At 41.6% G+C, this 27,914-nt stretch overlaps 2 protein-coding genes across 3 annotated transcripts in view; both read left to right on the forward strand.

Annotated features, from left to right (window-relative positions):
- Positions 1-6,940, forward strand: part of stard13b (StAR related lipid transfer domain containing 13b) — a 56,332-nt gene extending 49,392 nt beyond the window's left edge. The window contains exons 8-18 of the mRNA XM_079224724.1: positions 645-708; positions 1,447-2,804; positions 2,925-3,095; positions 3,285-3,444; positions 3,697-3,895; positions 4,111-4,324; positions 4,756-4,870; positions 4,990-5,211; positions 5,404-5,621; positions 5,713-5,889; positions 6,069-6,940. Coding sequence (XP_079080850.1) covers positions 645-708; positions 1,447-2,804; positions 2,925-3,095; positions 3,285-3,444; positions 3,697-3,895; positions 4,111-4,324; positions 4,756-4,870; positions 4,990-5,211; positions 5,404-5,621; positions 5,713-5,889; positions 6,069-6,186 — 3,016 coding nt within the window. The 3' untranslated portion in view covers positions 6,187-6,940. The remainder of the gene's footprint in view (positions 1-644; positions 709-1,446; positions 2,805-2,924; positions 3,096-3,284; positions 3,445-3,696; positions 3,896-4,110; positions 4,325-4,755; positions 4,871-4,989; positions 5,212-5,403; positions 5,622-5,712; positions 5,890-6,068) is intronic.
- A 4,150-nt stretch (positions 6,941-11,090) lies between these two features.
- LOC306743000 (neurobeachin-like) overlaps positions 11,091-27,914 on the forward strand; it is a gene marked incomplete at both ends in the record, with an annotated part of 186,063 nt that continues 169,239 nt past the window's right edge. For both annotated transcript variants that reach the window (XM_079225467.1, XM_079225468.1), the window contains one exon: positions 11,091-11,354. In XM_079225467.1, coding sequence (XP_079081593.1) covers positions 11,091-11,354 — 264 coding nt within the window. The remainder of the gene's footprint in view (positions 11,355-27,914) is intronic.

Consider the following 27,914-nt stretch of genomic DNA (forward strand, 5'->3'; position numbering starts at 1 on the left):
TCAAATCAAAAAACCTTCAAAATCACGAATGGATCAAATGATTATCATTGTCAAATGCAAAATGGCATCCAGGACTGGTGCATCTGTAGAATAAGATCTTCAGAAAAATAGGCTCTGATTGGAACACAAATCTAGCTTGTTCATTGGTTTGCCTTAGATTTGCCTGTCTTCAAACTACTGCAAAACACTTTTCAAGCCACAATCACTTCAATCCAATGCTGAGAGAAAGATAACAGAGCAACCGCCCATTACCGGTGTTCATTAGGTTTAGGATATTGTGGAACGGACAAACTGAATTTTCCTCTGGGTCTGGTTGTACATCCAGACCCGATGTTGATCTGGTTAACACTGAGATAGCACACAGAATGGGATTTAGTCCTGAAGTGGTCATTAGAAAGCTATTCTGGTGTTTGTTCAGAACAGCTTTCATCCTCGGGCCATTTTCCACCTGTCTTATCCGTTTATTGTTATGTTTTCGTATTTTTGTAATTTCCATTTTAACTTGTATTGTTGTAATTCTCTGATTTATTTAATTGCAGTCCTAAAATGATTTTGTATTCCTGTTTCAACCATGTAAAGCTCTCTGTAACTTTGTTTTTAAAAGGTGCAGGATAAATTAAGTTTATTATTATTAATTCTTTCAGACGACTCAACACCTTGAACAAGTGTGCCTCTATGAAACTTGACGTGAACCTTCCGAAGAAGAAAGTGAGTGTTGACTATATATTGCATGTTTTAATGGAAAAAGGATGCTTGTAGTCATTTACTTTGAAGGTGAATTTCTGTAAGTGCGACACTATATGCTATATGCCTTTTGGAACCCCCTCCCCCAAAAAATACATATTGATAAAACATTGATGATTCAGAAGGTAGTAAATTCAGCCAAGAGAGTGGGTGTCATGAGATTGTACCATTGTTGTATTCATGCCTATCGAGTGGGATTGCTTGTTATCTGTCTCCACTTTGGAATGTAGCCTGCTGGCTTATAGGAATGATTTATTTCCCTGCCGTGGTCTATTTATGGAACAGTCTTCAAGTAAAAGGAATCATTTGTCTGTCTGGTGTTATATCACTGTTGGCTGATTGTATAATGCTATTCATTTTGAACAGAGACATCCTCCCGCCATTTCCCGCATTTCCTGTCTAACTGTTCCTTGTAGCATAGAAGACATGATTAGTGATGCTATATTGGCCTTCCCTCGCAAGCCCGCACATTAGGAACAATGTACAAACTATCTTTTGTGGAAACATTTGAAAAATATGCAACAACCGTGAGGTCATTTTATGTCACTCTCAATCATGCATGATCTTTTTTAATGTAATTGTATTTACATGATTTCATTTGATAGTTTGGAGGAGACCTATATAATATTATATAACATGCATTACTACAAAAAAATGATGTTAGCCAGAGTTATTAATGGAACATAATTTGTTTATCCCTAGAGTGAAGACTCTGATGAAGAAGACCTGTTTGCTATCAGTGACAAATGGACTTTTGAGTGGAGCAGCCGGCGTTGGTCCAGGTTACAGGACATTGACTGTCTGCTGGGAAACCACGGAGAGGGTCAGCCCTCCGGGGACGACGTGCCTCTGAGAGCCACCACCAGCAGCGAGAGTGTTCTGACGGACCTCTCGGAGCCGGAGATCTCTTCTCTGCACAGTGAGAGCAGCGGGGGCAGCGGCCACAGGGGCCTCAGCACAGAGGACTCGGACGGCTCCAACCGCACCGGCTCCGATTCTGCAGCCATGCCAGACTCAACTTCTCTCACAATGCCTCACATCCACAAAGAAATTGCTCACTACAGCTCACTACCTGATAATCACAGCAAGACAAGCCGCATCCGTGCCAAAGACTTCCTGAAGCGCATGGAGACACTGCGCTCCCGGGGAACTGTGGGACGGGGCCGTAAGACGTTGGTCATCAGCTCTCCGGTGCTTCAGCAGGAGGCCCAGGCACTGAAGACGCTGCAGTGTGTCGACATCCTAAACGGAGAAGGTGGGGCTCCAGAAATACCGTCCAACAAAGCTCTGCCGTCCCAGTCCAGTAGTGAGGGGAGCAGCCATTCCAGCGCTGTTAGCACCCCCAGCCTGAAAGAGCGTAAACACCACCGGGCTGACTACAAGCGCAGCGGCATGTATTTAGAGGACGTAGACATCTTCTCAGGCACTCAAGGGAATGAAGTCGCAGAACAAAACCGCAGGAATGAATTCTGCTCTTATGAAGACCTGGTGGTCCACATTCCCAAAGACCACAAGCCAGGAACCTTCCCCAAAGCACTGTCCATAGAGAGCCTGTCGCCAACCCATGGGGCCTCTATCAACTGGCACACAGGCAGCATGCACTTGGACTCACCACTGATTTCATGTCGGAAGGAGTCCAGGCCTGTGACCCAGTGCTGCTCTAGAGGCAGCCGCATCAGTGTGTACGATAACGTCCCAGGCTCGCATCTGTACGCCAGCACCGGAGACCTGATAGACCTGGAGAAGGAGGACCTGTTCCCTCACCTGGATGATATCTTGCTGCATGTCAATGGTCTGCAGCAGATCGTGGACCGCTGGTCGAAGAATGTGTTACCTGTCAGTGAAGGGTTGGCGCAGGTGGACGGCGAAAGAGAACATACAGCAGGCCTTCAGTCCTCGAGTCAGATCACATTGGACTTTGAGGGAAATTCTGTCACAGAAAGCCAGACCACACCTCATTATGGGAACAGAGACAGAGTATCACTTGCGGAGACAGAATCCACAATCCTCAGGGAAAGGAGGGACTCTGGAGTAGGCGCTTCACTCACAAGACCCAATCGGTAAGCCTCATGGAATTGTATTGAAAGTACTGAACTCTAGTTTAAGTTTTCTATGAACAAAAAGAAAAATGAGATTTTTTTTTTCCCTTTTCTTTGCTCATTCATCTTTTATGGCATTAGGCTACGATGGCCCAGCTTTCAGATATCTAATCGCCTTAGTCACTCAGTGGCATCGCTGCAGATCACCAACCAGTCAGCGGGCCAGCTGAGTTTGTTGCAGAAGTTTTCTCTGCTGCGCCTTACTGCAACCATGGAGAAGTACTCGATGTCCAACAAGCATGGCTGGACCTGGTAAGTCTATTTCTAACTTCCAAGATCCACTTGGGGTGTGGTTCATGATTATTTACATCTTTTCTTCAGCTTTTTTTCTTTTGTATTTAACTAAAATGTTCTCAAATTATTACATTAGTACAGTTCATTTGTGTTTATCCAGTACGGTATGAATAGGTGTCACAGATGTTGTGTCGACGTCTCCCCTAGGTCGGTGCCAAAGTTTATGAAGAGAATGAAGGTACCAGACTATAAGGATAAGAATGTGTTCGGAGTCCCTCTGATGGTGCATGTGCAGCGCTCTGGGCAGCCGCTGCCCCTCGGCCTGCAGCAGGCCCTGCGCTACCTGAGGAGCCAGTGTCTTGACCAGGTCAGCCACAGTACACAGACTCTCAGGTTGCATTTGACTTGCATTTTTTACACGTGATTTAACTAATGGGTGGGTTTATCCCATGTTTATAATGTGCTGTCAAGTTTTGATGAATAGTGACTCACACAAGATGGAGGGAGATACAATAGTTGTATAATAACAACACAATGAGCTTAACTGCTGCACCGTGTAGGTGTACATATTCCTGCCAGCTGTCGTGTTAATAATATAACACTTCTGTTTTGCCTCCAGGTGGGTCTCTTTCGTAAATCAGGGGTGAAGTCTCGAATTCAAGCTCTCAGGCAGATGAATGAGAATTCTCCAGACAATGTGAACTATGAGGATCAGTCTGCCTATGATGTGGCTGACATGGTGAAGCAGTTCTTCAGGGATCTACCTGAGCCTCTGCTCACCAGCAAGCTGGGGGAGACCTTCCTCCATATCTACCAATGTGAGGACGTGACTCTTTGCTTGTCTTCTGTCCCATGGCGGGTTTTAATTCGATTGTCTCACTGGTTTTTGTTTGAACTGGGATAGCACTGTGACATTGCACCTGAACTAACATAGAGTGCATGTGGTTGCAATTTTGCATCTAGTAAATTACCTTTGACAGTTCATGATTGCTTTTCTGTGGAATTAATAGAATCAATACTCTCGTATGTGCAGATGTGCCAAAGGACCAAAGGTTGCAAGCTGTCCAGGCAGCCATCATGCTGATGTCAGATGAAAACCGAGAGGTTCTGCAGACGTTGCTCTGTTTCCTCAGCGATGTCACTTCCTCTGTGGAGGAGAACCAGATGACACCGATGAACATTGCTGTGTGTCTGGCCCCCTCCCTCTTTCACCTCAACATACTCAAGAAAGACAATCTCTCGCCAAGGTATTTTTTCTCTCATGTCTTGTGTTAGTTTGCTTGTTATCTGTGATTTTGGAGCAGCAACAGTGCCCGAGATTAACTAATGAGCAAGACATGCATGCTTTCTATTAACTCCTGCATGATTAGCTTCCCCTAATACTCCATAAAGATGGACATGAAATGGGTTACAGAGTTTTCTAAGCCCTCAAGGATGCAATGATTACTCTCTTTCTGGGCCACTTTTGAAAGAACGTGGCATAAAGCGCAGTGTTTTATGAGATCATGCTGTGGACAAACAAAACACAGCTCTCTAATTTAGCGTGTTGAAATTGTTGCTAAAAGGATCAAAGGGGTTTCCTGCAGAGTGGAGGAAGGGTTTATAGACTGCGTTTTGTGGAGACATTGACCCAGGGACTTTGCTGGCCTAATACGTTTTCTCTCCCCACAATCCTCAGGGCCATGCAGAAGAAGTATGCCACTGGCAGACCAGACCAGAAGGATCTGAATGAAAACTTAGCAGCAACACAGGGCCTTGCTCATATGATCATAGAGTGCAACCGTCTCTTTGAGGTATGAGAACCTGTTGTTGAGATGGTGCAAGAATTTCATGCCTGGATGCAATATCCACATGCCTCCCTTCTGTGTGAAGTTGCTGTTAATCTTACATCATGTTTTTATACACCCATTAGATCCCTCATGAGATGGTTACTCAGTCGCGTAATTCATACGTGGAGGCTGACTTGCATGCACCAACAATTGATGAGCTGTGCAAGCATATGGAGGATGGCGATGGAACATACCACACTCACATGGAGGGGAGACTTCAGAGCCAGCTCAAAGAGGCCCGGGAGAAGTCAAAATACTGGGTGTCCTGCAGCAGCTCTGATAACACAGAGCTCTACTATAAGAAGGTTGGTGTTCCTCCTATGATCGTTGCATTAGTTTGTGATTGTTTCATATATGATAGTATATGCAAAATGGTCACAATATTCCTTATCAACTCCTAAGATGAAATGCAAAAAAACAAAGCCTTGAATTCTTAACAATAGATCTTGGTTTCAGATCCACAAGTTAACTTGATGGTTTTTGTGTGGCCCATCCAGGTGGGAGATGGGAACCCTTTGAGACGCTGGCGAGTGTCCGTGGAGGTTGAAGCCCCACCGTCTGTAGTTTTGAACCGTGTGCTTCGAGAGCGCCACCTGTGGGATGTGGACCTGCTGCAGTGGAAAGTGTGTGAGACACTGGACAAGCAGACAGAAGTGTTTCAGTATGTCCTCAATCGCATGCCCCCTCATCCCAGCAGGGACTTTGTAGTACTCAGGTGAGTGGTGATACAAAGAAAACACAAAGCAACGTGTCATCCTTTGTTTGGAAGTAACCATAATGTCTCAATCTCTTTCTGTTTATTCAAGAACATGGAGGACCGACTTGCCCAAAGGTGCCTGCTCCCTGGTTTCTGTGTCAATAGAGCATGAGGATTGTCCTCCTGTTGGAGGGGTTCGAGCGATAGTCCTGGAGTCCAACTTCTTGCTGGAGCCCTGCGGCTCAGGAAAGTCCAGACTAACTCACATCTGCAGAGTGGACTTGAAGTAAGTACCACAAACATCTTATGAAAATATTTTTACACTTTTAGCATTTTTTTCTTGCATTATAAAATACATCAAAAAAAATGATGTGTGATATTATTAGCATTTTTAAGATGAGTATTTGAAACTCCTTGTACGTGCCTGTAGGCTATAGTGTATTGAATATCCTGTTTTGCCTTCAGGGGAAGGACTCCAGACTGGTACAACAAAGCCTTTGGTCACCTTTGTGCTGCAGAAGCTGCCCGGATACGTAACTCCTTTCAGCCCCTAATCACAGACGGCCCAGAGACCAAAATCTGAAACAGTTTGCCAATTGTGTCTGCTCAGCCTTGAGATCAAGATTGAGCCTTTGAGTCATGGCTAACAGGCAGACACAAAGCATAGACAGGTCCCCGGAACTAAAGCACAGTTTAAAACGTTTTTGTTTTTCCTAGAGTAGAAATGCTCTGAACATGATTTTGAGCTCCTCTACTTGCACAATGACAAAAGAGGTCATCTTATAGGTGCTGAGCATAATTACTCAGCGGGAAATTAATCATCCTGCCTATGTTCTTAGCCGTAGTATTCTATGTACCATGATGTTGCTAAACCTGTATGTTATGATAATTATTATCTTTAATAATATTGTATTACTGTTACTTTAATCTACAATGTCTAGGACATTTAAGTTCTTAAACGCTTCTGGGAAGCATGTATATGTTATTCATTTCAGATTTAAAGCTATAATTATTATGATGTAGACTCTGTATATAAATGTGTGTGTGTGTGTGTGAATATACTGTACATCCAAACAAGATGTATATATTGTATATATGTGAAGGGATAAATAGTACATATGTTAATATCCTATATATTGATTATTTCACTGTGTCAACCCTTCTGTAGTACACATGGTACACAATTGTAAGCTGGTTTTACTTTGCTCCAGTATTGCCATCTTGGAATGGGTGTAATTTTATTCAACTTTGACCTCCTATGGTTGTGAAAAGAATGACTTAAGGTTTGACTTGATCATACCTGCTAAAGGGTACTGGATTGTGCAGTCAAGTGCAGGAGACATCATTTTGTAATAAAACTATAAAAAAGTATCACGTTTCTACGCACTGATTCTTCATCTCATTTGCCACATCGAAAAGACAAAACGGGACATTTTAAGAAGTCATGGACGTCGACTGACCTGTGCATGAGTTGTGACGACCTTCTACTTCCATGCACGAGGTGCCCCTGCTGCTTGTGGTTGTCTGTTGCAGGTGTTGATTGGAGGGTCATCAGCTGGGTGAGCCGGTGTGGCTCTGTCCTTTAATACTTCCTTCATTTGGCAGCCTCGCTCTTTGGGGGAGAGGATCCTTTCTACCGCCAGCAGGACACTGTTCTTGTTGCTGATATTATGTTACTTGCTATACACTACCACATACGCTCATACATGCATTTCACGGCTGACAACGGATACCTACACTTTGCATTGTTTCATTTACGTTTGTGGCAAATAAACTGTGTTTCCTAGCAGCCAGCTTGCTTGTCTCACTGTTTTGTTGCAGTCTCAGAGCTGGGCTGTGACAGTCTAAATCCTGATATACCTGTTATGGACAATTGCTATTAAACAGTCTCAGTAATGCTTTTGCCAACATGTTTACACTCCACAATCATGTATATATGTACTACTACTGACTTGCAGAAACACAGTTATCCCTGATCTGGGATGAGAGGGCCCTCTACTGGACATTTAAAGAGAATATGTGGCTGTGGTCCACATGGAGTATGGACATGCATGGGGAGCTTGCAACAAATGTTTTAATACAAACATAACAGTGATTACTAAGTAAAATCTAATGCAGACTGTAATTAGTTGTGTCTTGCCTCTCCTTATAAATTGTTTGGAAAAACACTTGGGCTGATTAACCTGGTTGATTGTCATTTCTGTCCACTAGATGTCCCTTTCTGATCAGCAGAATGTTAATCTTGACTGTGGCCACATTTTATTTCCCCCTGAGGCGATATTGAAATGAAGTCCACGCTTTTTGTTGAGTTTCTTCAGTTATTTTCAACAGGTAGTGAGGGAGGGAAGATAGCTATCCATCACAAAGATAACTCAAGGGAAGTGTTCATATCATTAACGAACTAATGGAGCAATACAGTCATTGTTTCAGTCTGAAAGGACGCCACAATAAATCTATCGCCATTCTATTGAGTATTAAAATAAATGTTGCTTGATGACTTGAACAATTATCACATGTGGTATCTATGTGTCTTACGAAGGTGGAATTCGAGGTGGTGGCAGTTCAGACATGATGAAAGTATGTTCACTAAAATCACGACAGAATACAGTGAGAAGCTGCTGTGGCAGACCTTACCCAAACAATAATAACATGAAGATTGCTGCAGGTTACTGATTCTGGATCTGCTCTTCTGATTCAGTTCCCTAATGCTCTTATGGCAAAATCAAACCCTCCATCAACTTCTAGACCTCTAAGTAATTTGCTGATCCAAAGATGTAGAAAAAAAGACCACAGTGAGATAAAAAACAACCAACATAATAGTATTAACAATATAGCAACAAAGTGCTTAAAAATAAAAATTAAGATCCAGAATGTACAAAGTAAACCTGATTCAATAATTTCAATAGTTACAACGATAAACAAGATGAAATGATATTTAATTTCCATAGAAGTGAGAAAGCAAAATAATAATTTGCTCTCCATTGCACTGCCACAAATTAAATCAAGTCTAAAAGGTGCACATTAATATACATGATAGCTGTATGGAGCCTCACATTATGTCTACCTCTTTTGAAGCCCACTGCTGACACAGATCAGCTTAGTGAGGTCATGAAATGCAAGCTCAGCTTCTGGCTGTCAGTCAGAACGATGGCAGGAATTGTTGCCAAGCTGTCAGTGTCAGTCTCTTTTATATAACCATGGGAACCTGGTGGCTTTTTTGGTCATTATTATTTCTAATTATAGTAAATATTTGTCCACATGACTTTGGGCAAATTAAAATTGGCCACACATGAGATATTGGAAAAGCCACTCTGAAGACAAGAGGCAGTAAAATGCAATGCATTGATGCAATGCATCAATGCAAATGGTGTTTTGACATTTTGCTCAATGAAAAGGAAAACCATTCAAATAAATAATGCATTTGAAAAAAACAAACATTGTATCAATTTAATAATGTAATTGGAAATGTGCATGTTCAACAGCGATGGATGCTAACCATAATCTTTTATAAAATGTTCAGTAATAAACCAAGCATTGCATGAATTTGGAATTTCGACTAGAAAACTCGACCAAGGGAATTCATTTCAATGGGATTTGTTGCATTGCTTTGCATACGACTATCTCCAGCAACCTTTGTCCGTCACATACTGATCAATAAACTGTATTGGAGCTCAAACTGTCATGAAACTAGAACACATATATGTGAAGAGAGGAAGAAATTGTAGGATAATTATACTAATCATAACAACGTCCTGAGTGGCTCAGTGTCTGCAGAAATACCTCCTAATTATATAATAACCTTTAAAAAAAACCTATTGATACAAGTCAATCCAATTTACCATCAAAACGTATCTCCAAACTTCCTATCTTAAAATGTACAGGTAGACACCTCAAACATTGCACCAATAACTGCAACACACTGATCGTCATAACTAATAATATTAATCTCTCCATGTATGTGTTCCAGCTCACAACTGGGACACCAAAATGGAGCAAAGTCATTATTAATGTTATTTGGTGCACATTTCCTGCGGAGCCAAAACTACAGGTAATTAGAACATTTCTATTTTTTCAAAAGATTTTTCCATCCAGCCAATTTTTTATTACTTTAACTTTCAAATGATTTTTCATTCATACAATACTGTTTATTCTTCCAGGTATGAGCAACAACAGGTGAAAGGTGACCATAAGCAGCAGGTAACTTCCGGCTGATAAATAGTACATATGTTAATATCCATGGTACACCATTGTAAACTGGTTTTACTTTGCTCCAGTATTGCCATCTTGCAATGGGTGTAATTATATTCAACTTTGACCTCCTATGGTTGTGAAAAGAATGACTTAAGGTTTGACTTGATCATACATGCTTAAGGGTACTGGATTGTGCAGTCAAGTACAGGAGACATCATTTTGGAGGGAAAAGAATGCAATAAATGAAACAATGCAAAGTGTAGGTATCCACGACCCTTCTCCGCACGTGGACGGCGTGCCAGCGACTCATAGCTGTCGGCGAAACTACCGCGAAAATGCTGACAGAGCAAACAGAGTTAACCTGGGGGGCAACCCCGAGGCTGTGTGCTTTGCCTCCGCAGCCATGCTGTCGGTTGGAACCGCATTATGAGCACGCACTAACGCACTAACACGCACTCACACGCACTAAAAGCACACGAGCAAGCCCGGCTATGTCAACAAAGCAAGGACAAGCTTGGATATCAACACACACAGAGGGAGAGCGATGTGTTTCCCTACTCGGGTAGACATTCCTCCACGATGTCTTTACTGTGTTTGCCGCCATATTCATGTCCAGAATGTTAAATTCAGCTCCTATCAAATTATTTTTTGGGGAATGAAGTTAAATCCCCTGGTGCAGTAGCTAAATTAGCATGGTGTGGGAATATTGCTCGTTTTAGTTTCACCTGCAACCTGAGTGGCTTAATTGACTAACAGACACACTTGTGACACATGGCTGCGGATGGCAACTGGATATATATATATATATATATATATATATATATATATATATATATATATATATATATATATATATATATATATTAATTGTTTACTAGGATAGCATGTAACCCTGTCAGCGAGGCCCACCTGCCAGGTGGACGGAGCTCCGTCGTCGCAGCAGCGCACGCGTGGTGAGCGGAGCCGCAGGCAGGGGGCGGCAACATGGCGGCGGCACAGGCGCCCAGACACGCAGTTGGGAGAGCGGCACTCTCACATGCACACAGCTTTGTGTACACGTCGCTGGTCAGTCTGTCCAGTTAACCGGCTCCACACACCGGACTCTCTCACCGGAACTCTCGGGAGTGGATTTTACTGCCAGAGAGTGATTTGTTGTTTGTGTTTTTGTTTTCGCGAGTGTTCTCCTCTCTCATTTCTTCTTTTTTTTTTTTTTTTTTATGCTCCAGAGCAGTGATTGGATTTATCGCCGGGGGAAAGCGTGTAACTAGAGTCTGAAGCCGCCCGGTTGGGGTGGAAATGACAAGCGAGAGACCGGTGACGATGCCGGGCTCGTTGTCGCTCTCGGACCGACAACCTCCTCCCGGTCAGAGGCAACTCGCGGCTGCGGTCTCCGCTGAGACAATGATGATGTCCGGCTCGGGTTCAATGGTGTACCCGGCTGGGATCACCAATCCATCGGTCCCGATCCGGAATATCAAAATGAAATTTGCAGTTGTCATCGGACTGATCCAGGTTGGAGAGGTTAACAACCGGGATATTGTTGAAACGGTGCTGAATTTGGTGAGTAAACGTTTCCCCCTCATCACTCTGTGACTGGACTTTATTGCTTCATCCCTAATCCGAAGTGCTGCAACAATAACCGACATAATTGACATATGGTAAAATTATGCTATTTTGACTTCGAGACGTGAGCAAATGATGATCAGTTGTTTGCAGTACTGGTATTAGTGCCCCGGTACATTTGAGAGTGAACAGCAGTAAACATTCAGAAGTCGCACATGCACACAGACCAGGTGGTTTGAGGGATGAGGGGATGAAGTTTGCAAGTTCAACAAAGTCCCAACTTCCTTGTGTTTGCTTGTGAATGAGGCACACTGATGATGTGATGATGATGATGATGATGTCAGTGAGGGGAAAGGTGCACACCTGCTTGGATTGAACTGTTTTGTGAGTACTTATAGTTTGTCTGCTGGGCCACAATTAAATAAAAACGGTATTTATGTTAAAACAGTGATGCAGGTGAAGAGAAACTGTCGATGTCTGCGGCTGTGTGTGGGAGAATTTCCGGGGCCTTGAGTTTAGGACCCCACAATATGCCATGGATTTCCACTGTTTTCAGGGTGTCCTCTGTGAGCCCTGGATTACTCGCATCCCAGTAGAGCGTTCAATAATTTCCCAATGCTGCTTCTCAGAAGCGTGTTGTAAAGACGGTGAGTATTCTTGCTGGACCCTTTCCAAACTCAAGTCTGAGTATGTGGGAATATGATGGTCATCCCCCTCTTGCCTCATCCATATTGACTCAATATGTGTATCTTGTGTAAAGCTATGCCCTTTCTCCACTTTCCAAACAAGCATGGAGAGCGGCCATTCTCTCAATTCCTTGTATGATTAATAGTATAGCAGCAACAAAGTGAGAAGTAAAGATTGTCGGCAAAAGGTGGTCGGGGGATTGCACTGATGGCACGACCAGCGTCAGCAGCTGACTGATGTGTAGAGGCTGTAGCTCCATCTCACAGCTTTGCCTTGACCCTCTGCAGGAACACCACACTACAGAGCCTGTCTGCAATAGTTGGCCTCCCCTCGTTGGCACACCAGAGATTAATTATGACCTGTTCTGGCACAACAGAAATCCAAGACAAATTGTAGCCTTTGGCATGTTCGGACATGAGAGTTGTAGTGCAAAAGCTGGAGTCTCTGACGCCTTGCCCCCTCTCCCTGTGCACTGCTATATTCACAGGACATGTGCACAAGGAATAACCCACTGTTGTCGACGCTGATGTTTTTTTACAACACTTATTGTCGAGACCGTGCGCCATCTTGTTTATAAAATAAAATATCACTTCTCCATTTTGCTTTATTCTTTATAGCAATTGAAGGCAAATCAGTGATGTCACAGCTGGCTTTTTTTCCTCCTTTTTATATTTTAAAGTAATTTGTGCATGCACTTGTTTGACATCCAAACATTTCTCAGTCACATACAGGTCTCAAAGATTTGTAATACGGATTTCATTAAGAGGTTATTTGTGCTTTGCTGTGGTTAGCTTTTTTAACAATATCAGGCAAATTAGATTCTGCTGGATGTGTTTGTAAACAGAAACACAACCTGCACCCAAATTATGTGCATACAAATGAAGCACATATAATGCAGCAATCTTGGGACCAGTCACCAGATGACACAGTAATTGCTGTTATATCTGCCTCTTCATGCAAACCCCCTTCCTGTCTGTAAAATGCCACAACTACAGCAATTTCTATGCTTATAAATTCAGATTATTTTTGAAGCATAGCAAGAACTCGAAGATCCAGAAGGATGCGTAACTGTATCTCGAGGGGTCCAATTTGCGGAGTAATGAAAAAATTATGTTTTCCTCCTACTCTGAGGAGCATCTTGGACAAACTGTAGTTCGACGTTCAGACCAGGATCCTCCATCATGAAAAAGTGTTTTGTTATTCAGCTGCAAGTCTTGTTGGACAACTTGCCTGAAATGTTTGAGATCGGACATCAGGCATGTCATTTGATTCATGAAAGGGCCACCGCCCTTCAGAAAGGTGAATCTTAATTGAATCGGACACAAAAGCTCCTTCAGATAAAACCACAGCTCTGTGCTTCACTCTTTTTCAGTGTTTTCTTTCTTATCTGAATGACATTAACTAACTCATTCAGTGCATTGTTCCTGTTCAGGGTCTTGGAACACATTACGAGCAGAATACTGGACAGTTTGTTTGTTTATCTTCGGGTTGATATCGATAGACTGGGAACCAGTTTACATACACACGCATAACAAAAGTCTGAATTATGTATATAATGTGAAACACATCTCATTTCAATATTATAATATCAAGAGGATACTGTGCCCTCTTTGGCTTGAAATGTCCCACAAAGTAGTCGGCAGCAACGATCTACTTACTTGGTCCAAATTGGATAGCGTGTTTGATAACCGAGTTATACTATTTCGACTTTGTTGTCCCTAAGGATAACTTGTTTGTGTGTCTTTTCAGCTAGACGAAGGCTGCTCTCAAGCTCTGACCATAAATATAAATCATACACTTAACCACAATTGGTACAAGCAAGACGTGATGGCTTGTTTTCTAACCATGAAGTTGGAAACAAAGTGGATTTATCTCGTGCTCAGATGTGCAATTTACAGTACTCACCCCCTTTGCGAGCTGTCAGCAGACTCGCCGCTATTCTCCGAGATGAGAAAATAGGAGTGGATAGTCCCACTGTGCTAATTGTCACTTGGTATGACTCATTCAATGAACTTCTTTGACAAAAGAGAAAGTCTCATTGCTCAACAGCCCTCGTCGTCATGATTTAAAGTCAAGTATGATCTGATGGATGATGGAAAGAGATGTGAACAGAAGAAAGGTTGACCTATGAAATTAAGAACAGCTTTCACGGCACATCTCCATCTTGATTCTGACATGTGGGAGTAACAAGCTTTTCGTGCCGTCAGTAACTGGCTGATGTTTACATAAAGGGAACGCTGTCGGTACCTTTGGCTGTCATGCCAGGTCAGTTATTGCCAAGCTTATTTCGGCCTCCTTAAACTGATGCTTCACAGGAATTATATTCTTTTAGTATCGTGCGTGTATGTGTGTTAAAAGTGGTGGACTCCTTCTCGATTACGAACAGGAGCTGTGGCCAATTTGAATTTTACACCAGTTGCAGGGATTCTTGTGGTTACACTGTTTACATGGCTGAAAGGAAATGATCAATCCACTCCTACATTATCAACTTATCCGCTATTCATTTGTTTACTCGTGCTCCACCTGTTCATATTTACCCCATCTGTCAAAATATGGAAAAATGCAGTTTGTTTGTTGCTCCTGCACTTAGCTGATGTTAGTTGTTTTCGAATACATTTGCCTATGTGTCTCGTGGGGCCGTGTAAGAAAATTTACAAACGGGTACAGTGTGCAGTGTTTGACAGATTTTGATGAAAATATGAATCTGGATACTGAGCGGGTAAAAAAGAAACGGGATATGAGGATTGTTATGCAGAAGTGCATTGATGCATTTCTACATTATTGGTGTTGGAATGTATGTATATATGAAGTCAAGCAGTCCAGAGCCACTACTTGAAAACTGCCTACATGGTCTTTTAAGCCGAGTGATTGAGACCAACGTTTTCTGATGGATTATCACTTTAATGACATGCTTCACCTTCCAGGCCGGCACTCTCTATCTACCAGTTGCCAAAAACTGTTTTACTGAAAACATCAGGAAATATTCTACTGACGGGTGGATTACTCTTCCTGCTTCCCATCTGTGTCAGTGACGTTCCAGTTAATTGCTCAGTCCTTACTAAACAGAGGCCACTTATTGCTTCTTTGACAGGACTTTTAATTGCCTGCCTGGATATGAGATACTGTAGGAGCGCAGGAATGAACGCAGTCGACAAACATATCTTTTTGACTGCACACTTCTGTGGCCGTTTATTCGCACACTCGCAAACATTTCCCCCTTTGACACTGACATCCCGTCACCTTTAACCCCCCAACGCCATCCCGTCCCATGGTTACGATACCTGCTCTTAAAGAGACACTGTAACTTGTATCGTACGCCATCCCACTAGTCCTGTGAATTATATCCTCCTAGCGAGTCCACTACAATACTTTCAATGAAAGATTTACAGATTCTCAGTATTGTGTATGTCCTCACTGCTTTGTTAGATATATGATCAGCTCAAATCAACGATTTTCATTAGCTTAATGTTATTACACATGCTTAATTAATCTTTAGGTCAGGCACAGTAATGCACATTGGACTACGATTAGTAATCACTTATCCTTGCGGTTTCCGATTTATAAAAATGCACGTGAGATCAAAATGGGTAAGGAAAAGCTCTAAGGGTGAAACACATTTTTCATGTGAGACCTATTGTTGTATCCAAAGCCAAATTAGTCAGGATGCTGGCCTTTTGTAGAAGGGTAATGTAACTAGAGAGGCACTGTGTGACTGCTCTCCAGGCTTGGTGTCAGCAGAGTGCAATGGAGCTTCTAGCTGATTATCTGCTCCAAACAGAACTTTGCCACCCAGCCCGTAATAATTAACTTGTAGGAATCAACCACGTTACTACCGAATTGTTTCCCCAATCACGTTAAACATTGGTGCTTCCTAGATTTTGTTCAAAGCCATGTTTTCTTCCTGAGTGAATGAAGCGCAACACTTATGATCCGCATCACAATGGCCGTGAGCTGGTTGTGGCTCATGACTGGCATACAAAGAGCAGTACAACGGGTTCGCATCCTGAGTCCCGTCTGTGTGAAAGAAAACAAATGAAATCCATTGCCATTTAATTTTTACTGATAGTTACAGTGTCGACATTTTTGCAACTTGCCAGAGAAGTTAATCAACAACATTTCTTCTTTATGTTACTTGAATAAGGAATCCGGTTGGCAGAACATTTCCCTGAAATTGTGTTTGGTCTTGTAAATTAGTTGAATATACATAATATTTAGGAGACAGAGTATTCATAGATAATTTTTGTGTGATTGTTGATTATGTTTCGTTGACCACGTGTGCATGACGTCAGAGCAAGTCGGACACAAATCTATCCGGCATGCATTGCGCGCCGATCGCCGCCGATGCACAGAACTGGCTCATCTCGAACGAGCCTAATCTCTATACCGCCGCGGAGAGTCCCGTTTTCACACCTGCGAAGCAGCTCTAATCATTCATTGGCCCGCAGCTAAAGTGGCGGAGCTAGTCGTCTTCTTCTTCACTTTCTGTTCTCCAAAAAGGGTAGAGTCTATCGTCTCAAAAGTCAATGTTCCGCTCCGTTACCTCAGGCGAACAAGAGAACTACAATTCATTAAAGCGGCAGTCCATGCAGCGTGCAGCATGCAATGTTTGTCTAACATTCATTCACACATTAATAATTTTACAGTAATAAAAGTGACCTTCACATGCATACAATTACACATCCTTCATAATTATATCCCTTATTAATTATCATATTCCATGCATTGCAGTGTACACATAAACAATTTATTTTTACACTGTACAAGTCCAAATGTGACAAACTAAATTATTAAAACCCTTCAATTGTTACATCTTTTTGGAAACCCGAAATGACAACAGTATGTTATTGCAGAGAAATAGCTCTCCCTCCTCTGACAGTAGAGCCGAATGCAGTGTGTTTGGACTACAATTTTGCTCATTTAGGTAAACCGCTCTCTTCCTGTTGCTATTTCCACAATTATTACTTTTGTTCCCTGTCAACACATATTGGATGTCATGTTGTTTGCTTCCCCTCGGATAAAGTTGCTTATAGCTTCACAAAATGTTCTTCAAAGTTATCCACTAATTTGCAGCAGTCCTCTCTGAGGCATTTCATTCAGTTTATTGTGTGATTTCAAAAGGCTTGATTAAATTTATAGATCCACTACTATCACATCTGTCAGATGCAGAAAACCAGTGGAAAAACAAGTGAATAAAGCTTTGTGCTTCAGCATGCTGTTTTACAGTTCCCCTTGGTTCCATATTGTGACTAGATGTGACTTTAGTATTTATAGAGACAATATCTGTAGCATTGCGGTCTGAGAAGTCACTGTATTCATTGTCACACATTGTGACTGACAAGTTTCCTCTGGAAGTTGTTGAAAGTCTTTCTTGAAAATAATGGACGCTTTTCACTGAGGTGGAAATACACAATGCAGGATCAAATCTGTAAACTAAAAAACTACACATCACAAAATTGTCACCTTTCTGACCTCAACTCATCATATTTGAGCACAGGTTCGATCCCTTCCTAAACTCATCAGATGTGCCTCTTGGATCCTGCTGCTTGTCATCTCGTCAGGTCTACATTTAAAACCAAAGGTGACATGCGTTACTATGGGCCAGCCTTCTGGAGGAAGTTTGATCTGTCCTTCTTTGTTTAGTGTACTACAAAAAATATATTTATTGAAATTTATTCATTTTAGTGTGTGTTGTTTTGTTTCGATACGTTTGCCCTTTCGTACCTCCTCCTTCTAGTCAGACCCTGATAGTCCGCCAAGTTCCGTTCTGTGCCAAAATCTCTGTTTTCTGTGTGGTTTGATTATTGGTTGTTTTTTATCCAGAGATTGTATCGGTTAAAAACCAGCAGGCATCTTGAATGTTCCCTCTATTTCGAGGGTGGACTTACATCTGGTAGAAATAGAAGAGTTTGGAACTCTCTTTGCCAATCATAAATACACATTTTGTTTAGATGATGCTTAAAGGAAGACTTTCAGTCTCCTGCTTCTGTCCACCTACTGCCAAGCTGGCAATTCAACAGAGATGTTGTGTCATTGGAGCAATTGAAAACGATGTTTATTAGGTATTGCGCAACATGTTATTCCATAAAGAATGAATTGAAAATAGAATCAAAGCTGCTCTAAATGAATTCACTTTTGTTTCATAGTGTTGAAAAAAAAAATCAATTAAAGCAACGGAGCGTGACCTTTGTCAACGGAGAATCAGCGCATCTAGAAATGTATTCCAGATGAAATACGTGTGTGTGGCCAGAGATGCTTTCAGTTATGGTTGGCCTTCTCTGTAAACATCCCCCTGCTGCTGTAGAGTCAGTTGCACAGTTTGATCAATCTTGGATCGATATCACCTTTAGGCCCTGGTTCAGTTTTTGCAAATGTCACGATTGTTTTCTGTGTCACTGTTGAAACATTACCTTTGTGCCACTGTACAGACAAACTGCATGCGCATGTATGCGTGTATGGCATCACCATTTGACATTCTATACAATCGAGTTACACTTTGTTTTCCTTCAGGGCATGTTCCAAAGCTTTTGCTGGAAAATGCTGGACAAAAGCTACTAATATGTTGACCTGGTTCTGGATTTGTAAGACGACATATCAATTCATAATAATGATAATTGATAATACAAAATAGTTGACCTCCAAAAGAGGGGTCTATAGGTATTGATCTAATCCCTGATCTATTGTGCCATGCCTTAGCTGTACTTATGTCCTGCTGAAATATCCTTCAGCATGGATCTCTTCTTCAGGTCCAGAGAGGCTCTTCTGGCTGTGTGCACTCAGAATTCTGTGCAGTGTGAGTCAATGAAAGATAATTTACATACATGGATCAATTAAGTATCATTTAAATGTTCCTGCAATAGGACCCAGTGTGCTACATGCTCCATATGGGAACAATCATCGGGAATTTAAAAAAACCTTAAAAACTTCAACTTTATTACGTCGTCATATTACATACATACATGAAATTTGCTCTCTGCATTTAACCCATCCATATCGATTTAGGAGCAGTGGGCTGCTGAGAAGTACCCAGGGAGCAACTGAGGGTTCAGTGTCTTGCTCAAGGACACTTCGACATGCAAACTATGGGGAGACTGGGGCTCGAACCGGCTCCCTTGTGTTTGCAGGACGACCACTCATTACCATGAGCTACAGCCTTAGTAAAGGCTTAGTAAAGATTTCATGAAGGTGACCAGTGAAGGGGTCACTAGTCACCTTCATGAAGGCTTTACTAAGCCTTTCATATTTCCCGGTTTGAACCACATGCACCGTAGGGCGCTACAGTGTGCTTAGATTGTGCTTCCTCAGTAAAATGTATTCTATACAAAGCATCCAATTTCTGCCAAGAACAGTTTCCTCTGATCCGACTCCACGATAATCTTGAAAATTGAAATTCTGATTCTGTGCAAATTTGTTTGTTTGAAAGTAATTTATCTGAACTGCGGATTGATTCAGGGACCATGCTGGTGTGCATTTTCTTGCCCTCGACCAAGGACAAAATGAACTGCATTTTCTGTGGACTATGTCAATGTTTTTCTCTCTGATATCGAAGTGCTGTTGTTTTCTAATTTTCACTGTCTCTGTGGTTCTTCAAAAGCTCTATCTTATTTTTAGGATTTTGGTCTTTTTATATCCCTTTTCTATGTTTATAGAGCAATGTTGGCAATGTGGATTTATTTTTGTTGTGGATTTACTCTCGTACTCGCTACTCGTGCTACTTATTGGGATACTCCTTGGCAAATGAAAACAAATATGCATTAAATTGTATTCGCTGTCGATTGTTCACTGTTTGTAATGTTGCCAAAATAGAATTTGAGGCTAGTTCTGAAAGTCGGCCTTCTCCAGATAACAACATTAGCAAAATGGAAATGCTGTTGTGTAAAGAGCGTTAGTGGTTTCATTGATGACCAACAGCCGGTGCCCGAAGGGAAAGCTAGCGATAGGTCAAACGACTGCACAAAGACCACGGCTGTGTCTCGCCTCGGCCCGATTCTTCTCCTGCTCTGCTCATCCCTCTCACTCGCTCATGCAGCCTTACCCCAGAGAGATGCTGATGGTATATCATTTGGCGGCTGCTTGCATTTGTGTTGGGGGGGAGAGATTCCGGGATGCATCCCCCGTCAGTGGGGTAATGTTAAGCAGAGGCTCAACTGACGACTGGTTGTTGTGGCTGGCCCCTGTCGTTTAGGACTTCATTGATACAAATGTGTTGCTGTGTTCCAGTATGATGTGGAAAAGTGTGCAAAGGCCGGTTGAGATGGTGAGACGGCTTGATACATGTTACTGCTCACATTATGAACAGTGTTGGTACACCCTGATATACAGACAAGCACACATGCACTGAGCTGAGGGTTGTTGGTTTGTGACCTTACTCAAAAAAACATTGAGGTCAGAACAGACAAAACTGAATTTCACTGCAACTTTATAAATATATTATATTTATTCATTTATTTAACCATGTATGCATGTACTGTATTTAACTAAGATAGACTCCTATTTAGTTTTCAAATGTAATTTTGTACCTGGCGGAGCTACTATTTTCAAAAGTATGTCACTGTTTCATCAAAGGATGTCTGATTGTGGTTTTGAATATTTTTCGGTTATTGATGCTTGATTCAATTTGGCATCACTCTTCCTCACTTTTCCTCTGCCAACCAAAGGCCATAATGTAGATATTTGTATTTATTCTTTTGAATGGCACTGGTAACATTACATGCCAAAGCTGAAGAACAGGATCTTAACCCACTTTGAGTTGAGTAGCAGGTTTCACACAACACATGGTTAGCGTTACTTGGTCATAGTTACTGAGCTGTTGTTAACCAGACCTGTTTACAGCCAGGGACAGGTATGTTAGGTCAGCAGCAGCAACAATGCGAATACTCAGGCTTCCTCCCAGGTGGAGCTGGTTTTGTCCGTCGACCAAATCCCAGCCTCGGTGTTAATGTGTGTATCTCCCTACAGGAACGAGGCCCTGCGCACACATGCTCATTTCTATGGAGATGAGCTGCAGCTCTCATCAGGCAAACATGCAGAGTCATATTGCTGGCCGCAGCAGGGTGGCAGCCACTTACTGTGGCAGAGTGTCACCACAGAGAGAAGATGCAGCAAAAGCTGAGACTACTTGATAACTCTCTGATCCTCACAATCATCACGTGGTACATTTGTGTTTGAAGATGAAAATCGTTGGGTAATTTGTTTCTGACCGGAATATATGAATGAAAGCCAGGTAACGTGTTGCTATAACGCTTGGCTTTTATTGGATGTGGTCCAGCTCGAAAACAAACTTGTATTTGACACAGAGCAAATTAATCCGAAAGCAGTCAGCGGTGTAATTGGGAGTTCGGGTGTGAGTGATTTGATGTTTGAATTGTCTGTGTGGAGAAATTATGTGTTCACTCTGAAGTCCTGAAACCCAACAAATGGATTTAGCTGGGTAACAAGTAAAACACCTACAGTATTTGCTTTTAATAGCAGCAGCTTTCTCACGTTGGCAACAGTCAACCTCTTCTTTTTCACCTCTCTTTCCATTTAGATTTATTCACATTCATTTAAATCCTGTTAGAAAGGAAAATCATGACATTTAAAACCAGGTTATGATTACAAAGGGTGTGGCCATGAAAGTAAGTGAAGCAAAGAAAATATATGGATATCCATAACTAGTTATATCTGGCTAGCTCCATTTGACCCAATTGAGAAGGCATTCAGTTATATATACATATATTGGAGTTGCCGTTCTTTTGATGCTTTTGATACAGTTGAATCAATCATTAATTACAGTAGCATAATTTGGTCACTGATGTCATGGAAGGATCTATATGACATACCTGTTATATTTTCCTCAGGCAGTGAATGAAAGCGGAGACCCGTCGTGTGCATTGACATTAAGTATTTTTCTGAGTGCTGTGTATCATCAAACGCAGGTACTTCAATCCACGTTTCACACAACAGTGGCTTCCCAATGGCAATATTGTCTTTTTGTATAAGCAATTTCTCTTCCCATCTCCTCTAGTGACAGAACACATACGAGAGAGAGAGAGAGAGAGAGAGAGAGAGACCCACGTTATTGGTGTAGCAGCAGAAGGCATCTGGGCTCCGTATTACAGCAAGTGACAGATTTATACTTCTCTGTTGCACATGAGCCACTAGGCAGTTAATGATGTGTGCTGTGAATACGGATTTCTACATTATGCCTGACAAGGCTGTCATTGTTGATGGGGTGGTTCTGTTTGGAAAATGTTATGTTTTGCTGTAAACTTCATCCCTTTTGGTCTGGAAGTGCTGCAGCACCGCCGCCTGCAGTGTGCTGCCGTTAGATGGCTGAGGGCGCTGCGTCCATCCTGCTCCCCTGCTTTTTACAGTTCTGTAAAGGCATTGTTTTTGATGAAGGTTAGTGTAATCAATCTCCAATATATGTTTATATTTATTGCTCCAGTACAGCTGGATGTTTCCATTTCCTGCTGATATTGAAGCATAAAGGGCTCCGTAAGTGCTCGATCACACACTGCTTTAATGTAACTGAAGTAAGGGGGGAATAATATGGGGGGCTTAGTGAGAGTTAGGGGTTTGGATTACAATTAATACTAAGGGATCAGCGTAATGAACAAAGACACCCTCCATTTTTATGGCTCATTATCCTCCCTGCCACATTATGACTGGATCTATTTATAATGAGTCACTTGGACATACTTTGTCTGCTGTCTGCTTGTTTTTTTCCATCTGGTTTAAAGTACTAACTCTTGAAAAACATTGTGATGGACTCTCACCAGTTTGCTGTTGAATATTTAGGTATGTCGTCTCTAATGAAACATCAGTGGAGCATAACTTCTGATTCCACAAAAGTGTTGCTCATACATATATTCATGAGAGACTAATGGACATCTACATGATGTTCTACTTCCCTCGTTTAATTAAAAAAATTGGAAACGGCAGCTTGGCTCCTCCTATATGGTCAATCAATTCCGACTGTTTACTTTTCAGTTGCACTCAGTGTTTTTCCTTCATTATCTGAGATTATAGACCTAAGTAACTCACCCGACAGAATTTTGTGTGCCCTTTCTTATTTATTTTTTTTGTTATTTGTTTAAACATATTATATTTCCTGTTTCCACTCTACATTTGAATGCTTCTTCAAATGCTGCTTAAGTGGAGAAACCCCACAGGAATAGGGTAAAAAAAATAGATACCGCCATAAAACTTCCCTGGTTGATTACTACTTACATTAAGAAAAAAATAAAATGTGTCTAAATATGCAAATTATCTCGTAGTATCACTGTATACATTTAGAAATACTGTCAATAGCCATAACAAATCTATCTCTACCATGTTTTGTGAATATAAATCAGGCTATGAATGTTAAATGAACATACCACTTCAGGTGAATAGGGTAAAAATAGGACTAACAGATATCCCCAGTCGATTACTTGTTTTTTTGTATTACAGGTTTAATGTTCTGTTTAAATATGCAATGCTTGGCGAATTTAGAAAAAATCTCCAGACCCAAATAAACAAAGTGTGATAAGTGTGTATATTTGATGTTTTTCTTTTCTCTAAGAAGCCACGTTAAAGAAGCAAAATAGGCCAAACTCTCCAAATTGACTAAAAAACTGTTTCCCCCTACCGTGTCTCCCCTTAACACAATAGAACAACAGTGGGTGCGTTTGACTGCTTCATACTGCACTGCATATCTTTTTTTATAGCTTTGGGGAGGCAGTTCAGTCTCTGTGTGTTGCACACATGGGCATATTGAAGCCCAATTTCAAGCATAGGCTATGCTAAATGTGTGTCACTGGCTAATGCTATTAGTTGTGCGAGCTGGCCTGCTTTGAAAGGAACATCTGGCTGGAGAGCCTCACTGTTGCTCAGCAGAGTCTCAAGCAGAGAAGGATTACTGCTGTGGCATTTGGTTTAAGATGATTCAGCCTGGAATTAGATGGCCTATATGGAACACAGCTTGGGACAGTGACAGTGTGACAGTCTTACTCCTCTTGTTAATATGAATACAGGGTGTTAGGAGTGGAGAAAGGCTGTGGAGATTGCTGAATCCCGGCATCATGCGTCTGACTGATAATACATGCTTTGATTAATGATTGAGAACTTTATCTCGTATTCCCTGGCTTTGGGCAGAAATGTCCCACTCTTGACACAGCTTGTATTTGCACATTTCTATAAATTGTGTTGACCATATTTTATTTCTCAGCTGGATGGTCATACGGTGTGAATCTTTTTCAAAGCTGCAGGCTGTATTTTGATTCTATCTATCCACAGTATCGGCATCCCAGCTGTCAGTCCTGTCTCTCCCCTCAAGCATTTCCCTCTACACACAGGATACGAGGGATAAAAATATACAAAAATGTCAAGGTAAACAAGTCAAAGAAGAAAAACAGTAAACAATGAAAAGTCCTGATTTATGTGCATTGAAAAAGGTGGACCAGATGGCTTGTAAGCATAAAATAATTAATTAAATAGCATTAATTACATTTTTGTTCTACTTCTATCTGATTTACTTGTGTTCTGTGGGTCATCTGAAATGCCCCCAAAACACACTTACCCCACTTTGGTAAAAGTGTTGTGGGCCCCTCAGCAACCTAGACAGTGGTCACCAACATCAAGTTTGTCAGAGAAAACGACAGCTAGTCGTAGAAAAGTGGTTTGTAGACACAACGATCAGTGTGGCATGCTGCTATACTAAAGAAGTGAAATTACCATATTCACGGTTTAGACTTGTGCTTTACTGCACCTATATTTCCAATCAAATCGATACACCAAGCATGTCTCTCTCTATGAATGTGCAATACTTCAAGGGGTGCAAAGTTCGCGAGCCAGACGAGTAGTGCACATCTGTTTCTTCAAGAGGCAAAATGAAAGTGGCTCTGTATCCAAGGTGTACGTTTTTGGAGGTGGCACATTTTCTCCGAGAAAGTACACGGTCGTCATTATCCTACTGACAACCTTGTCTGCACACAGTTTGAACATGTAAGTCCCTGGAGAGAGTCTGGCTGTACTATTTAGTTTACTTGTGTCACAGTAGCATTGTGAGCCCATGGAAGTGGCGTCTCAAACATACTGGTTTTCACTCGCATCAGGGCCATAATTGCTTTCAGCAGGTGTCCCAGGTCTCAATCAAAACATCAAGAATGGACGATTAGAACGGAAACCAACAATTCTGTTTAGCAATCACTTGCACAGTGTGACGGATAAATAGAGCATTGTAGTCCATCAATACATGAGGCAGAGGTCTCTCTTCCCAGAATCCCTTGATCTGATGGTGCCAGTACCAACGATGTTTTGTATTTTGAGAATGCATTTAACTCTCCCGAACTCTCTATTTTGGGACTATTGAATGAGGCTTCTTCCGTAGAGCGTTATGCTGCCTGCTTTCTGACGGGCTGGTTTTACAGCCACAGCAATGCCACACAGAAGTGGAACATTGCCAGACGCAGGTCTCTATTGCCCTTGGATAAAATTCACTGCAACACCACACAGGGGGAGTAGATAGAGGATGGGGAAGGGGTGAGGAGAAGTTCAGGACGGCCTCATCGGTACTGCAGGGCACGAGAGGACAGCCAAACTAAATCCATGTGGCGGCTGCAGCCGCTTTTTACAACAACAATATGTTCACAATGTAGGCGTTGACAATGATTAGATTGTTCCAAGTTTATCTTCACGGCTAACAATAAGAAGTGTCCCTGCGGCTACAATCCTGCAGTGGTCATTGTTAACGTTTCCAATCAGCCGTGCAGCTCTGTCTATTGCTCACAGCCAGAGGAGGCTGTCTGTAGCGGTCCTAATATTTTCTCTGTTGAAAGGAGGGCATTCTAGTGCCATCCTTCCTGTGTATATATATTGAACCCTTTTACAGGTAGTCTGTTTCTGACAGTCCTAAAGAACGTCAGTATGATTGAGTTTTATAGAGACAGTTTATGCTAGTGGTCTATTGTGGGCCAGTGACTCATGAGTCTGCACTGGAGTCAGAGCCGCTTTTCAGGAACAGTTCTATCTGGCTGACTTTATTAAGAGTGGCGTACAAATTAGTGAGCCACTACTGGTCCAGAAATGTCCTTGAGGCTTAAAAGTAAATTTGCACTGGCAACTCTAACAAAGTTGTACATCAAGTCTCTGAGAGTCTAACACTTCCCAAACCCCCAATGATCCTGTGTCATTGCCGACTAATCTTGTCTTTGTCTCAGCAGAACAACCTGTAGATCCTCTGGCTTTGGTCATAGACACTTTTATGTTTGTAAAGGCTTAAGACTGCAGTTGGAATATTATATTTGAAAGGTGGAGCTGGCTAGCTTGCAGAGACGGTGAGATAGAGTGGCACTCTATTTGAAGAGATGCACTTCTGTCATCAGTGAAAAAGTCTGTCGAAATTAGTTTCCTCATTGAGTAGTTTGTTGCATAAAATCCAACACAGTTTTACTGTTGTAGGTGAGAAGAATGCAAGAAAACATCGACCACTTCAACAGCACAAGAGTGACAGGCCTAAGTGATTTGGTGAATATTTGGTGGACTTCTTTATCTTTCAGCAGACTAATGTCACATAATTGAAGTGGGAGCAAACTAACATTTTCCTCCTGTACTTTTTTTTTAATCTCTACACTGGTGAAAAGATTTATGTGATGTAATTAAAAATCTTCCTCCAGTTGAGGGTATTTTGGCAGATTACATTTTCAATTTACTGACTTGGCCGATGAGTCAAGATGTTAATTTCGGTGAGTTAATATTTGCAAAACATCCCAAAATCTGGTCTTTTGGCAGCTTATGCATACTGAGCATCAACTTTGACTGATCCACAGAGCTCCGTGGACTGTTTGTCCCAGACACTGCTGAACCGGTCCTGAACCCAACCTCATTTTTATATGGAATGCAGACTTAACCATTTGAAGGGACACTTTTACAGGTTCAGTGTTTTGTTTCCTGTTTTTATGGTACTGTACGACTGGGGCTGTAATGGTTACTCTCTTGTACAGTTTAACTTTTTAACTTCCTATTCTTACATGCTATATAGAGTACATATCTAATTCAACCAGTCCTTTTTAAGATAAAGCTCAAGTTTAATTTTGTTATCTTGGATTATGATTACTTGTATTGTCTTGGATTTGTATCAAAACCAAACATGACAATAAAAGAAATTTAACACGCAAACATCAGTGTGAGATAAAACAAACAACAGAATTAATCACAAAGCCATTCGCTCTGTTAAATTATATGCATACATATGAAAACATACACAGCTCAGTGCATACATTACAAACAAACATGTCTCCCTTTGCTTGCACACGAGAGCCTCCCTACCCTTCTGCCCATCCTGCAGGAGACTGACTGAGGGACAAATACATGTTAAGATGGATGGTGCTAACGTAAGGGGACACTGCACCTCCTTTTAATGAAAACATGAATAATCATCCCAAACTGCTGGCTTTTTATAACAATATTGATCAAATAAAGATGAATGGCACGACAGCAACCAGTCACTGTAATGTGAGAATTAGGAGACACAGAGCATTAAGACATTCAGATCCTGTCGTTAATAGTGATGTTTTCTCCTGATCCCAATCGGAGTCTTTTTGATATTTGTTACACTAAGTCCAATCCCATATGATTTTAAATGTACATTTTCTGTATGTCTAAAATATTAATGAAAAATCCACCAGCATAGTTCTCTTTTTTTTAGCACTTTTTGTCTGTTTTTGCAAAACAATAACATCATATAATTGAGGGAATTTGACTCCTGAAACTGACGTAATTGGCTCATGGTCTGTCCAGAACACTCAGTCCTCTTGCAGCCGTACATTGGCGTTACAAGGCGGAGGACGTTCCTTCACAAACAGTCTTTGACAATAGCCAAGTTTAAATTTTGGCCCGTCATCAAGTTAC

This window comes from Taurulus bubalis (assembly GCF_910589615.1).
Source record: "Taurulus bubalis genome assembly, chromosome: 10".
NCBI lineage: Eukaryota > Metazoa > Chordata > Actinopteri > Perciformes > Cottidae > Taurulus > Taurulus bubalis.